This window comes from Gymnoscopelus microlampas (genome assembly GCF_963454915.1).
Source record: "Gymnoscopelus microlampas genome assembly, chromosome: 5".
Lineage (NCBI taxonomy): Eukaryota > Metazoa > Chordata > Actinopteri > Myctophiformes > Myctophidae > Gymnoscopelus > Gymnoscopelus microlampas.
The window spans coordinates 502242-516222 of NC_139942.1; the positions used below are offsets into that span (position 1 = coordinate 502242).

General features: G+C 41.5%; 1 protein-coding gene across 1 annotated transcript in view; it reads right to left on the reverse strand.

Annotated features, from left to right (window-relative positions):
* Positions 1-6435: 6435 nt before the first annotated feature.
* Positions 6436-13981, reverse strand: part of LOC311045995 (uncharacterized protein) — a 119951-nt gene continuing 112405 nt past the window's right edge. Inside the window, exons 30-33 of the mRNA XM_084058065.1 lie at positions 13179-13233; positions 9561-9761; positions 8108-8185; positions 6436-7974 (exon numbers count right to left, since the gene is read on the reverse strand). Coding sequence (XP_083914191.1) covers positions 7781-7974; positions 8108-8185; positions 9561-9761; positions 13179-13233 — 528 coding nt within the window. The 3' untranslated portion in view covers positions 6436-7780. The remainder of the gene's footprint in view (positions 7975-8107; positions 8186-9560; positions 9762-13178; positions 13234-13981) is intronic.

Here is a 13981-nt window from a genome sequence, read left to right on the forward strand (position 1 = left end):
CCAACCCTAGGAGAGAGCGGCAGTCGGCACACTGACTAGACGGTTCCACAGCAGAATGTTGATTCATCCTTGACAGAACACGGGGCCCCTTCAGTCTCTCCCCAGCACTATGTGTTGTCTTTAACGTGCTCTGGGAGCCTTGCGACCCCGCTGCCGCCTGTTGACAACAAGGGATTGGGGAGCCTACCCCCTAACCTCATTCCCTAGTTATCAGTGTCCTTAATTTCTGGGATTGTAGAAGTATTAAGGATATAAGCTGGTTTGGTCACAGTACATGATTTCTGCATTTATTTTATTATTCTATGGAGAATTTAGTTGATCTACAAGCTCACGTTGGGGCACTAATTTCAACCAGATTTAATTTCCACTCACTTAAGTCTTTCCATAACTATGTTTTAGCTGGGAGAAGTCACATGCAAGAACTAGCTTTTGTTTTCCTTTTCCACTGACAGTGTTGTGGGAATCTTATCAGTGTGTGTGTGGGCCACTGCTGTAGGCCAGCTGGTAAGGAGTGAAGGTCAAATGCCTTCCTTCCCCCCCATTCTTTCAACTGTCTATTTTACCAGATTTAAAGAAGAAGCTATTTCTCTCCCTCAGTGCATGGCTGCCTTTTGTAATTCATGAACTGTATTTATCTCCTTTTTTTTTTTTTTTAACTCTGAAAGTACTGGTCAACCTGACGTTGGATAACTGCAGTATGTAAATTCTCAGGGGTATAGGCTTCAATATAACTCAAATATTTTAATTCAGCAAAAAAACAGTAGTAGGTGTCTTGGATGCACCTTACGTGAATGTGGGGCATTACTGAGTTTCTTTCTCTCTCTCCCTCCCCCTGGAAAATATTCCCCTAGTGTCTCAGTCCTCAGGCCTTCACTCACAATTCCTAATGCATCCACCACACATACAGCTGCAGCACCTCTCAATTGGTCAGGCGTTCAATTGGGGACGTGTCCAGCGGTGTAACCAACACATACAGAACGGACCGTACAATCTGTGGCAGCACGCCTCCTACTTGGAGTAGAAACAAACATGTACACTTAACAATGACACAATATACCAACAACATACACGACATACAAGACAAAACAAAACAAACAAACAAAGAACCGGTCGCAGTGTATATTTTTGTCAAGACTTCACTGTAAGTCTAAGCCTTCTCGGCCGCAGTGTATATTTTTATCAAGACCTCACTGAAAGTCTAAGCCTTCTCGGCCGCAGTGTATACTTTTTATCAAGACCTCACTGAAAGTCTAAACCTTGTTTGTTACATACAAGACAAAACAAAACAAACAAACAAAGAACCGGTCGCAGTGTATATTTTTGTCAAGACTTCACTGTAAGTCTAAGCCTTCTCGGCCGCAGTGTATATTTTTATCAAGACCTCACTGAAAGTCTAAGCCTTCACTCGGCCGCAGTGTATATTTTTTATCAAGACCTCACTGAAAGTCTAAACCTTCTTTGTTACATACAAGACAAAACTTAGGCTATACGCTATCTTTTCCTCTGAACCCGGCGTAACTTCGGGGCCGTTGCTGGGAGGATAAACGGTCCACACAGCCAACCTAACAGGACATCATGGGGTATAGGGAGTTCAAAGCCTAGTTTAATACACAAAGGTCATTCAATCTGCTGTTCAGTGGTGACTTCACATGCAAACAATCATTTTTACATATTATCTTTAACAATTGACCTAAATTTGGTATAATACAATTCACATATAGCACCGCGTGTACCCTTCCTGGGGCCCCAAGGAATTGTAGCACATAGTGTATGGGCGAATTGTTATTTGAATCTTATGGATCCAGCGGTCGTCTGGACTGGACAGGGTCACGGTCAGGGTCACCAGCTGATGTGCCGTGACAGACCTGTCACTCTTGGTTCAATGAACCCTAAAGTCCAGTTTATAGACGACATACACAGAAATTACCGTTCACATGCGCAAGGCATCTTTATTGACAAACAAGGGAGATTCCCTCTATACTATGTGAATAAAAGAACAGCAAATTAATGATATTAAACAATACGACCTGATATATCACGAAGGCAATTCGCTCCACATCTAAGTCTGCATGCAAACAAGCGTTCGGTTGAGCGCCTGGAGAATTCTGACGTTCTTATCTAATACATTCAGTATATCAACCCTGTGGCTGTCAAGGCCTTTCTTCTTACTAGAGCACAGCTACTGTGCTCCACACTCTATAAAGTAAAGGTTGACGGCCCAAGGTTCCACAATGGACCATCAACATGTAGAGAAGAGACCCGACAATCCCACCCTGAACAAGCAATTTTTGCGACAGTGGCAACGAAAAACTCCCTCTTAACTGGAAGAGACGTCAGGCAGACCCTAGGTTCTAGGGTGGCGGCCTTCTGCCTCGACCGTGTCGGGGGGAAAGAGGAGAGAGAGAGAGAGAGGGATTGCAGCCAAACCCAAGGGGCAAGGCTTGGATATTTACGATGAGGCCAACACGGAAGCTTATGAATGGCCAGAGTGAGGCACTGTTTTACCCTGCGCCGACCTGCAGTGTCAGAAAGAATTTATTTTAACGCAAGTGAATGGGTTTTTGACAAACTTTAGACTAGATTTTCTTACCGTAATAAAAATTGTCATAAATTCTATATGCTTCCAGTCGCTAGTTTAAAGTCTCCTTTCAATCATCATGATATGCGTTTTGCTAAATTATGGTCCCATTTATTCTAAAATTGACGATAAAGTAGGCTATGCTCCAGGAGGGGCGGAATGATTTGATTGACAACCTACACAGCCAATAGCATTCATTCCCCGCCCTACTCTTGATTGACAAGCTACCCAACCAATAGCATTTTTGGGGGTTGTTTTCCGGTTCGCTGGTCACGTGTCTGGTCTCAACCAATAGCGTTTGAGTTCCGGCGTGGCCAACTGTATATATTAACGATGGAGGAATGCACGTTTCTGAACTATCGGCTTCATTTTCGTTCTGTAGAAAGCAGGGGAGTGGCTTTGTCCATTCTTTTTTACAGTCTATGAGCCAAACCCGCAAATATGACATGAGAGCAAAATGGCAAAATATATGTTATCTTGTCTTGTTTCTTCTTCTTCTTCATGATGTTTCACAGTATTAGCAGCCGCAGGGCATGTTTTGATAATAAAGGAACAATCTGTAATATTTTAGTGATGCATTGATTCCATGTTTCACATGACTTGCTGTATAATATTTATCTTAACTCTCTCAGTGCCACGCCCCGAGATATCCCGAGTTTTCCCCGAGTACCCTCCCTGCCAGAACGAGAAATCCCGAGTTTTTACTTTTGATTGTGGTCGCGCTATTCTGTTTATTTCTCATGATCACTTTCGCTTCCTGACTCCTTCAGACTCATTGGGTTCCGGTTTCATGACGCAGATTCCGTTTCCGGTTCTAATTTTTTTCCCGCGGTCATTTTCGGCCAGAATAGGGACGTCACGGTTTTTCACACGGTAGAAAAAACGAACGGAGAGGTCTACGTCTATTCTCTTTGGTCTGGGTGACGATCAGTCATCGTAGTCGTGTATAACGTCGTATTTTAACCCGACAAAATAACAAAACAAAAAAAACAAAAAATTGCTGGCACTTTATGAAAATACTCTGGCACTGAAAGAGTGTTAAGGGTGGAGTAAGATAACATACAAAAAATATAGCTGCAAGCAGCAATAAGCGGGTTCGAGGGATAAGGCAAAAAGCGATATGCAACAATAGCACAATAAGACGTAGAAACAAAATAGATTGAACTTGAGACAAAGCAGCCCATGCAATTAACAAATGAGCTTTCTCAACAGCTGAGAAGAGGGATTGTGGATAGTACGGAGGGGAGCAATTGGGGTTGAGAACCTCACTCATGGACACTTCAAACCATGGCCATTAACAGGAATCAAACCCTTGACCTTTGGGACTCATAGGCTGGCACATTACCAGAACTTTACCGACTGAGCTATTCGATCCACAGACAGACAGCAGTGAGAAAGGAGCACACAAAGATGATTTTTCTTCCTTTTTTAATGAAGCCATGCCGTTTACAATGTTATTTGGCTAATGAAAGCTACATTTTTTATGTACAAACTTCTCTTCGACTGAGAGTTTCAGATAATGGTCCATAGAGTGTGTGTAGAACGTTTCACACAAATTGCTCAAAACTCCGGGCAGAAAAACTGTTTTAAGTGTCTTTCAAACTGCTCAAAATGGCAGATGATCTAAGGGCGGAGCTTACTGGTTGAAGAGACAGACGTGTTCCTCATGAGTCAAGGCACATGTGTAAGCAAGTGTCATGGCTGTCGGCCAAACAAGGCATGACTTATGCCTGTTTAAAGTTTGTTTTTTCAAACGATTGCTATAGCGCCCTCCTTTGGCCGATTGGAGTAAGATTGGTTTCAGTGATATTTGAAGTGACCCTCTACAATACTACAAAGTTTCACAACAATATGAATATGCATTTATGTGTTAGGGGCAGGAGAGAGAGAGAACAATTGCACATGTATTCATTGATACAGTCATGTTGTGTGCAATGCAATTGAAATGAAGTCTGCATGAGGTGGGACTTGAACCAGTGACCCTGTGGCTTCAAGGCAGATGGTTAAGCCGTTGGACCAACAGACCTGAACTGGTGAAAAAGGAGCTCAAACATTTGACACAGTTTCACGCAAATTGCTCAGAAATCCTTGGTTTAAATGTTTTTTAAACTGCTCAATATGGCGTAAAATCTAAGGGCGGAGCTTACTGGTCAAAATGATAGATGTGCTCCTCATGAGTCAAGGCACATGTGTAAGCAAGTTTCACGGCTGTCGGCCAAACGAGGCACGACTTTTGCCTGTTTAAAGTTTGCATTTTCAAAAAATTGCTATAGCGCCCCCCTTTGACCAATTGGAGTAGATTGGTTTCAGTGATACAAGGACCCTCTACATTACTGCAAAGTTTCAAACAAATGTGAGTCTGCATGTATGTGTTAGGGGCAGACGAATAATATTCATAAAACTGCAATATTCATTGGCTTATAAAAGCTTAACGTTTTCACTTAAGCTTTTCCGCTTGCTCACATCTGTCGGCATAGGTCCAAAGTTTGTGTAAAACGTTACGTGAAGATTGCTCAAAGATCCAGGAGGATATAGATTTTTACAGTTTTTCATATAATTCAAAATGGTGGGAGATCTAAAGGTCAGAGGTCAAAAGTCAGAGTGTGAAAGTTGTTAGGCATGAGGAGACGCATGTGTGTATCGAAGTTTCATGGCTGTAGGTCAAACAGGGCATGAGTTATACCTGTTCAAATTTGGCATTTTCAATTGAGTGCTATAGCGCCACCCTTTGGCCAATGGTTGTGAGTTTCGGGCCTTGGTCGTTTGGCATAGCCCTCTACCATATTGCAGAGTTTCGTAAAAAGTGACCCACACGGTTAGACCAGAACTGCAAAAACGGCGGAAGAATAATAGTGAAAGCCAAGAGCTGCAATAAGACTTCGAGCCTTATAGGCTATGGAACCCTTAAAAAGATAAGGCTGGTAACATACATATAGTTTGTTACAAATCATTTATTGACACTTATTTAAATAGAGCAGTTTTACAGGAGTAAACACAGCATTTTAAATATCAAAGATACAAATAAAAAAGTAGCAATCCCACCACCATCATATTCTTCAATTCTTTAACATGTTGACCAATGGTCACATTCTGACATTAACATGACAAAGACTAATGTAATAATACTAGGCTACTAATAAAATACTACTACTACTACTACTACATATTTGACATTGAACAATTCATGACAAAATGACAAGTACAACTTCAGTAAGACAAGAATGATCCAAGGCTTGAGGTGAGTGTAAAGTATAACACAACATTAGTGTTCTTTAAAAAGCTCTTTTACACGATCATGAAGTAGTATTTGCACTTCTAAAAAACGACAAAAAAACGGCACTTTTCCACTAGGCTCTATTCACAGCAGCCATATTATGAAGACATTCACAGGTGTTACCAATGGGTGCAGTACGTTAGTCCGACAGCGCATTCCTCCGACAGCGCAGCGCTCCGACGTTTCCAATACTAAACCCGAACCAAACCCGCACCCTAACCCTAACCGCACGCGGATGCCACATAGTCGGAGAAAAGGTCTGTCGGATTAACGCATGCCTCCCGTTACCAATGATACTAATGAAGGCTCTGTTCCATTCTGGTCAAACAGAGTCAGGGTGCTGATATTGTGCATGTTGGCTCACTAGAAACACTCTGTTACACCAGTGGGTCTACAGTTGGGGTCCCGGGACCCTCATGGGCGTCCAAATGGCCCCTTACAGGTGTGTAACAAATGGAACCAAATGGACCCTTACGGGTCCATTTGGTTCCATTTGTACACTCTCAGAGTTATGGGGGTCGTGGAAACCACTGTGCTAGACTAAATGGAACAGAGCCTTCATTAGTATCATTGTTAACACCTGTGAATGTCTTCATAATATGGCTGCTGTGAATAGAGCCTCTTCCACAGCATTCTAGCGCAAGGCCAAACTGAGAATAAAACTGAGCCAAACTGAGCCTACTGGTAAATGTGGGTGTAGTAGTTTCATAACGGTACAGTTTGGGTGCACAGAATGTAAATTGTTAGCTTCTTGCAGCTGTTAGGCAAGAATTAGGCAAGAACACATTTCACTTCTTGATTTGTTGAAATGAATCCCATTGTTGTGAATCCTCAATGGACTCGAACTTTGATAATGTGTTCAATCATTTCAATAAATAAAACTATGTGAAAAAAATATATAATAATACATTTGAAAATCTTGCTGCCTGGCGGCTGTTCGTTTCCTGTTTCTCCACTTTGAATTGGAAAAGACAAAGAACTGCAGCTGTGGCTGGTCTGTACACAGGTCTACACGATACCTGTCAACACTCCTGGTTTTAGCAGGAGGCTCCAGAATTTTACCATGTCTCCTTCTTGGCCCCTGAATTGATAGTTATCCCGAATTTCTTGTTGGCAACTCAACCTAACCCTATCGATTGCTGTACTGTTAGGTTTGTAATGGATTAAATTACAAAATGTCGCTACCCATAATTTTTCTATGCCAGTAAAGCCTGATAAAAGTATCAAACTCCCTGTTAAAATGCACCAGAATATAGGAAATCACATCTACTCTATTCAAAAGTTTCTAGGGGAGGACCCCCAACTAACTAGTCCCACCCACATTCATTTAACCACAACATTCAATGTCTGTGTATCAGAAACGTGTCTTTACTAATTTAAATTCCTCTTTTACCTTTTCATTTTAACATTTGGTTTAATTTGTTTGCACTTTTTGCACTTGTTTTGTTTGTTTTGTTGTGTAAAGCGACTTTGGGTATAGACCTTAAGGTCTATAGAAATTGGTGGTCAATTTAACTCTTTATTGCTCCTGTATTGATGATGATTTGCATTGACTTGTAGGCCTACGTCTTGATGAATGTTATATATAGGACCACAATGAAAACAAGCCCTTGGGGCTTTTTGTGCATCCTTTTAACAATGCTTGCGTAATTGTACTTGGTGTACCCTTTGCATTTGTTAATAAAGTATTGGAAAAAAAAAAAAAGAGTACAGATCTGTACACTCAGTTGCAGAGTATATTTTGACCCCTGGTGGTCTTGGGACCCGACGTTGAGAAACGTTGAGATATTAGCCTGCTAGAATGATAGTAGCTAGGTCCTTTGCTGTAATGTTGTTGTGGAGGACAGATATTAGCCTGCTAGCATGCTAGCAGCTAGGCCCTTTACTGTACTGTTATTGTGAAAGACAGGTATTAGCCTGCTAGCATGCTAGTAGCTGGGTCCTTTGTGGTACTGTTCTTGTGGATGTCTTCCATAGGGCTGGTAGCAGGAGGCAGGGTCACAGACTCCTGTCACCCCCGGAGGGCCTCTCTTCCCTGGGCCGCCAGGGCTGCCAGCCCTCCCTGGTTCCCCTGGAGGGCCTGAGTGTCCGTCCCCATCTCTGCCCCTGGGACCCTGCATGCCTGACAAACACAACAACAACACATTTAATACAGTTTTGGGACCACTGATTTAGGGTATGCAGCATACGTCTTTGAGATCCGTACTGTATGTGCTTGAATCAAATCAAAGTTAAGATAATCCCCGGTCCCTTACCTTGTGCTCCAGGTGCGCCTGGGGAGCCAGTGTCTCCCTCTCCTTTAGCCCCCTTCAAGCCTCGGGGTCCGGTGTCACCTGCACACAGAAATAATATGTTTCTTAAATGGTTCTTTAAAAGGCTATATGGTTCCACGAGGAATCATCACCTATAAGGAACCATTTTATTTAGTGAATGCTTCTTGTGTTCCTCATATGGTTCAAGAGAACAATTTTTTTGGTTTTAAGTTTTGCTCAAAGTTCTTTTAGGAACCAACATTTGTTGATTTAACCGCTTAAAGTAATACAATGCAGGTCCACAAATAACGATTTTTAGCAGCCTCTGCTGGTCATTACCGTCACTGCAGGCTGTTCGTTTATTCCTGCGTTACCCAGAATTCCATTTGTTTTCACCGGAAGACGGAAGCGTTTCAAAAAGCGTTCTTTTAATTGTTTTATACTATCTGTGGATCGTTTCTCTTAGCCAGTGGAGCTTTAGTTACCGTGAGCTGTTTTTTTTTCTTTTTCTGTTGTTTTTCGATCTTCAAATCCTACAATCTCTTAAAAACAGTGTGAGATTCCTTTTTGTTATTAGCGCGGTAGTTCCTGGCCAAACAGGAAACCGGTGTGGTAGTTCTTCAATAAGAGATATGGGACCCCTTGGGGTCCCATATCTCCAACTGTTTTTGTGATAGGAACTTTTTTTTTTTTTTTTACATTAAGGACAGATAGATGACTTTTTTTTAAGTCCATACTGCTATTTATAGGGCTGCACATGTGTCATGTGTTTCGCTAGCCAATCACAGTCTGAATTTGCAAAGTCAGCCAATCACATTACAGCTAGTGGTGATGACACTAGATGTAATGTGATTGGCTGACTTTGCAAAAGTATAGATTTGCATTGACTGTGGAAGGGTTAGGGTTGTAGACTGCGTTGTAGACTATTGGCCAATCACGGTGCAGGATTGGTCAGTGTCCAAAACTCACTTATAGGGGGCGGTTACACTGCCCCAAAAATAGCTGGCGAAGTATAGAGCCAAAGGTCCAGTGTGCCAAGTATTGGGGGTTTAAGTGGTAAAAAAAATCACACCCAGTGTGAAGTGAGCGGTGTGGTCATCACAGTGATGGAAGCTCACTTCAAAAAAAGTTTTTTTTTTTAAGTGCATAGTCATATTTATAGGTTATTAATTTCATCATGTGCCAACCTAGCCAATCACAGTGCTGAATAGAGTCAGCCAATAGAGTCAGCCAATCACAGTACAGCTAGGGGTGACTAATGTAGAGGGGTGTGCTATTATGAGCCAATCACAGCACAGCGAAGGGTGTACTAATGAGGTGTCCCAACCCCACTTATAGGAGCGGCTAAACCGCTCAAAAAAGATGGAGATTCCTTAGCCCGAAAAACAAACATTTAAGACCCCCTGGAATATGACATTAATGATGGTAGGTGTGGCCTCACTGAAGACCTGATTACCTTTTAGTCCTGGGACTCCCCTGCGGCCGGGCTCTCCAGGGTATCCTGACCGTCCGGTCTGACCCGGGTATCCAGGGGGTCCTCTGGAGCCGTCACCACCAGAAGGACCCGGCTCACCTGGAGGGCCTGCCACTCCTTCACACCGGCCACACCCTCCTCTGACGGGAGGGGACACCATCTGCAGGAGCTGGGGGAGCTCGTCTGAGTGAGCGAGTCAATGAATGAGCGAGTCAATGAATGAGCGAGTCAATGAATGAATGAATGAACAAATGAATGAATGAATGAATGAATGAATGAATGAACGAATGAACGAATGAACTAATGATTTTTTTTTTTTCGTGTCTTGTCATATAAGACTGTCTTGTCATAAACTTTTTCATGACAAGGACCCCCAAAATGATGATGTATTTGGCCACGGACCCCCATTTCAAAATATTTTGTTCCAGGGACCCCCCAGAAGCAAAGATTTGAGTTACAAATGTTCGCTTTAAAAAAAAATATATATATATTCAAAGGTTTTGCACAAATTTTCAGGGTTTTTCAAAAATAGCAGATCTACAAGCTCATAGTGCGGCACCGAGTGCCGCACTATGAGCTTGTAGATCTGCTATTTTTGAATAGCCAAAGATATAAAAGGTTAAAGTGGTTGAAATTATTGGGATGCTATATTAACACATTTTGCTGGGGACCCCCTGGAACCCACCACAAGGACCCCTGGGGGTCCCCGGACCCCACTTTGAGAACCAAAGCCTTACGGGATTATAAAACACCAAAAACATAAATAAACAATATAGCTGCAAGCAGCGATAATACGGGGCCAGTGAATAGAGAGAGAGAGAGACATGGAAACGGAATAGATTGAAGAGAGAGAGAGTGACATGGAAACAATAGATTGATGATTGATAAGAGAGAGAGATGGAAACATAATGGTTTGATTGGACATCTCAACCTACTGCCATTAACAGGATTCGAACTCTCAACCTTCAGACTAATAGGCTCCAACACTACCTATAGTGCTATAGCTTTGTCCAGGCTGATATTGTCTGTTGAAGATCATAAACTCTTGCCTTCTTTCATGAACCAAGCCCCTGTTTCACTAACACTAAGATCACTCGTTCACAAACCATTTACCAATGAAGAAATTGTACATCTCCTCAGAACCAAAACTAGTGAAAGTAGCCGATCTACAAGCTCACAAACCATGAAAAGTTGTGAGATTATAGATCAGCTATTTTCAGAATGAAGTATGTCGTTGAAAAAAAAAAATTTACTCTCAAATAAGCATTTCAGGTTATCTTTACCATTTGCACATGTATTCATTGATACAGTCATGTTGTTTGCAATTCAACTTAAATTAAGTCTGCATCAAGTGAGGCTTGAACTGGCGACCTTGAGATTGTGAGGCATTCATTTAAGGGAGACGCCATTGGCCCAACAGACAAGTAACTGTGAAAAAGGAGACCACACAGATGATACAGTTTCACGCAAATAGCTGAAAAATCCTGGGTTTAAGTGTTTTTCAAACTGCTCAAAATTGCGGACAATCTAAGGGCGGAGCTTACTGGTCAAAGCGATAGATGTGTTCCTCATGAGTCAAGGCACAAGTGTAAGCAAGTTTCACGACTTTCGGCCAAACGAGGCATGACTTTTGCCTGTTTAAAGTTTGCATTTTCAAAAAATTGCTATAGCGCCCCCCTTTGGCCAATTGGAGTGAGATTGGTTTCAGTGATATTTGGAATGACTCTCTACATTACTGCAACGTTTCAAAGAAATGTGAGTCTTGCATGTATGTGTTAGGGGCAGATGAATAATTTTCATAAAACTGCAATAGTTAAAATCTATGGAATCCTGGGATTTTGGAGCAATCTGCACGAAACGTTTAACACTTGAACTTTGGACCTCTGCCGACAACTTCTAGGCGGCGGAATTTCCATAAGTGAAAAAATGCAGAAGTTAGGAGCCAATGGCTGTTTTTCATGTAATTCAAAATGGTGGGCGATCTAAAGGTCAGAGGTCAAAAGTCAGACCACAAAAGTTGTCGGGCATGAAGATACGCATGTGTGTATCGAAGTTTCATGGTTGTAGGTCAAACAGGGCATGAGTTGTACCTGTTCAAAGTTGGCACTTTCAATTGAGTGCTATAGCGCCACCCTTTGACGAATGAGTGTGAGAATTATTTCTTGGTAGTTTTTCATGAGCATCTACCATATGGCCGAGTTTCGTAAAAAGCGTATGCACGGTTAAGCCAGAACTGGCAAAAACAAGTATTTTTCAAACTGCTCAAAATTGCGGAAAATCTAAGGGCGGAGCTTAATGGTCAAATCGATACGTGTGTTCCTCATGAGTCAAGGCACATGTGTAAGAAAGTTTCACGACTTTCGGCCAAACGAGGCATGACTTATGCCTGTTTAAAGTCTGCATTTTCAAAAAATTGCTATAGCGCCCCCCTTTGGCCAATTGGAGTAAGATTGGTTTCAGTGATATTTGGAATGACCCTGTACATTTCTGCAAAGTTTCAAAGAAATGTGAGTCTGCATGTATGTTTTAGGCGCAGATGAATAATTTTCATAAAACTGCAATAGTTAAAATCTATGGAATCCTAGGATTTTGGAGCAATCTGCACGAAACGTTTAACACTTGAACTTTGGACCTCTGCCGACAACTTCTAGGCGGCGGAATTTCCATAAGTGAAAAAATGCAGAAGTTAGGAGCCAATGACTGTTTTTCATATAATTCAAAATGGTGGGAGATATAAAGGTCAGAGGTCAAAAGTCAGAGGGTGAAAGTTGTTCAGCATGAGGAGACGCATATGTGTATCCAAGTTTCATGGCTGTAGGTCAAACAGGGCATGAGTTGTACCTGTTCAAAGTTGCCATTTTCAATTGAGTGCTATAGCGCCACCTTTGGACGAAAGATTGTGAGAATTATTTCTTGATAGTTTTTCATGACCATCTACCATATGGCCGAGTTTCGTAAAAAGCGACTGCACGGTTCAGCCAGAACTGCGAAAAGTGGCAGAAGAAGAAAAAGAAGAAGTGACAGAATACTGCCAATAACAAAACAGGTCCAGAGCTGAGCTCTGGCCCCGTAAATATATAAATATTCACTTCCTGGAAACAGAAAACTGAAAGGAAATGTGCAAAAATCCATGCAAGTCTCTCTGCGTCACTTAACCATATAACAAATTGTTTGTTTTTTTACACCTATAACCCCCAGGGGTCCTTGGGGGGGGAACCAGGGGGTCCCCAGCAAAATGAGCTAATATAGCTTATTTTGGGTGACACTGTATAATATCAAAGAAATAAAAAATAAAATGAAAACATAGAACCCGGGGAATGTACTTTGACTCAAGTACTGAGGTTAAGTGTTTTGTCTTCTTCACTGCTTCTCACTGTCAGTGAGACTCAAAGGTTCTCAGAGTGGGGGTCCTTGAGGGGGTTCCAGGGGGTCCCCAGCTATGAGTTAATGTAGCATCGCGACACAATGTGACGCGTTGTGACCTTGTAGATCGGCTATTTTAACAATATAATAGGACTTAAGTGATGCAATCATCATGTAATTTTCTAAGTTTGGGTCTGGAACTAAAAGGCATGGGAAGAGGGGAACAGAGGAACATACTTCGTAGAACGTTGGCACAGATCTTCATCAGCTGATCTTCAGTGGGTGGTTTTCCCTTGAACACAAGATCAGGAGGATTTGAGTATTTTATGTACAATTTAGGCATTTAGCAGATGCTCTGTCTCTCATCCTGAGAGATTTGCAATAAACAGGGTAAACACATACATAGAATGCAGATAGACCAGCGTAGTGTCTCAGTAAACTAGGATCACAGGTAAACCAAGAACCTAGCATCAGTCTAAACGATATACTGTCAAAATAATAATCTGTACATTGCAACTATAGGATACCAGGTAAACAATGAACCTAGCATCAGTGGCGTAAAGTAACTAAGTACATTTACTCAAGTACTGTACTTAAGTACAATTTTGAGGTCTTTTTTACTTTACTGGAGTGTTTCCAGTTTTCAGTACTTTTACTTCTACTCCACTACATCTCAGAGGCAAATATTGTATTTTACTCCACTACATTATTTGAAAACTTTAGTTACTATTACTTTGCAGATTATTATTATCACAACACATAAATGAACCACTTCAGACCTATACAGTATATATTTCGGCCATTTGAAAATAGCAGATCTACAAGCTCACAATGCGACGCATTGTGAGCTTGTAGATCTGCTATTTTCAAAATATGTTATACATTTTGAACTTGAAATGGGACATTCTGCATAATGAGTACTTTTACTTTTGGTACTTAAAGTATATTTTTATACCAATACTTTTACTCAAGTACATTTTTAATTCCGGACTTTTACTTATAACAGAGTATTTACACAATGCAGTACTGATACTTTTACC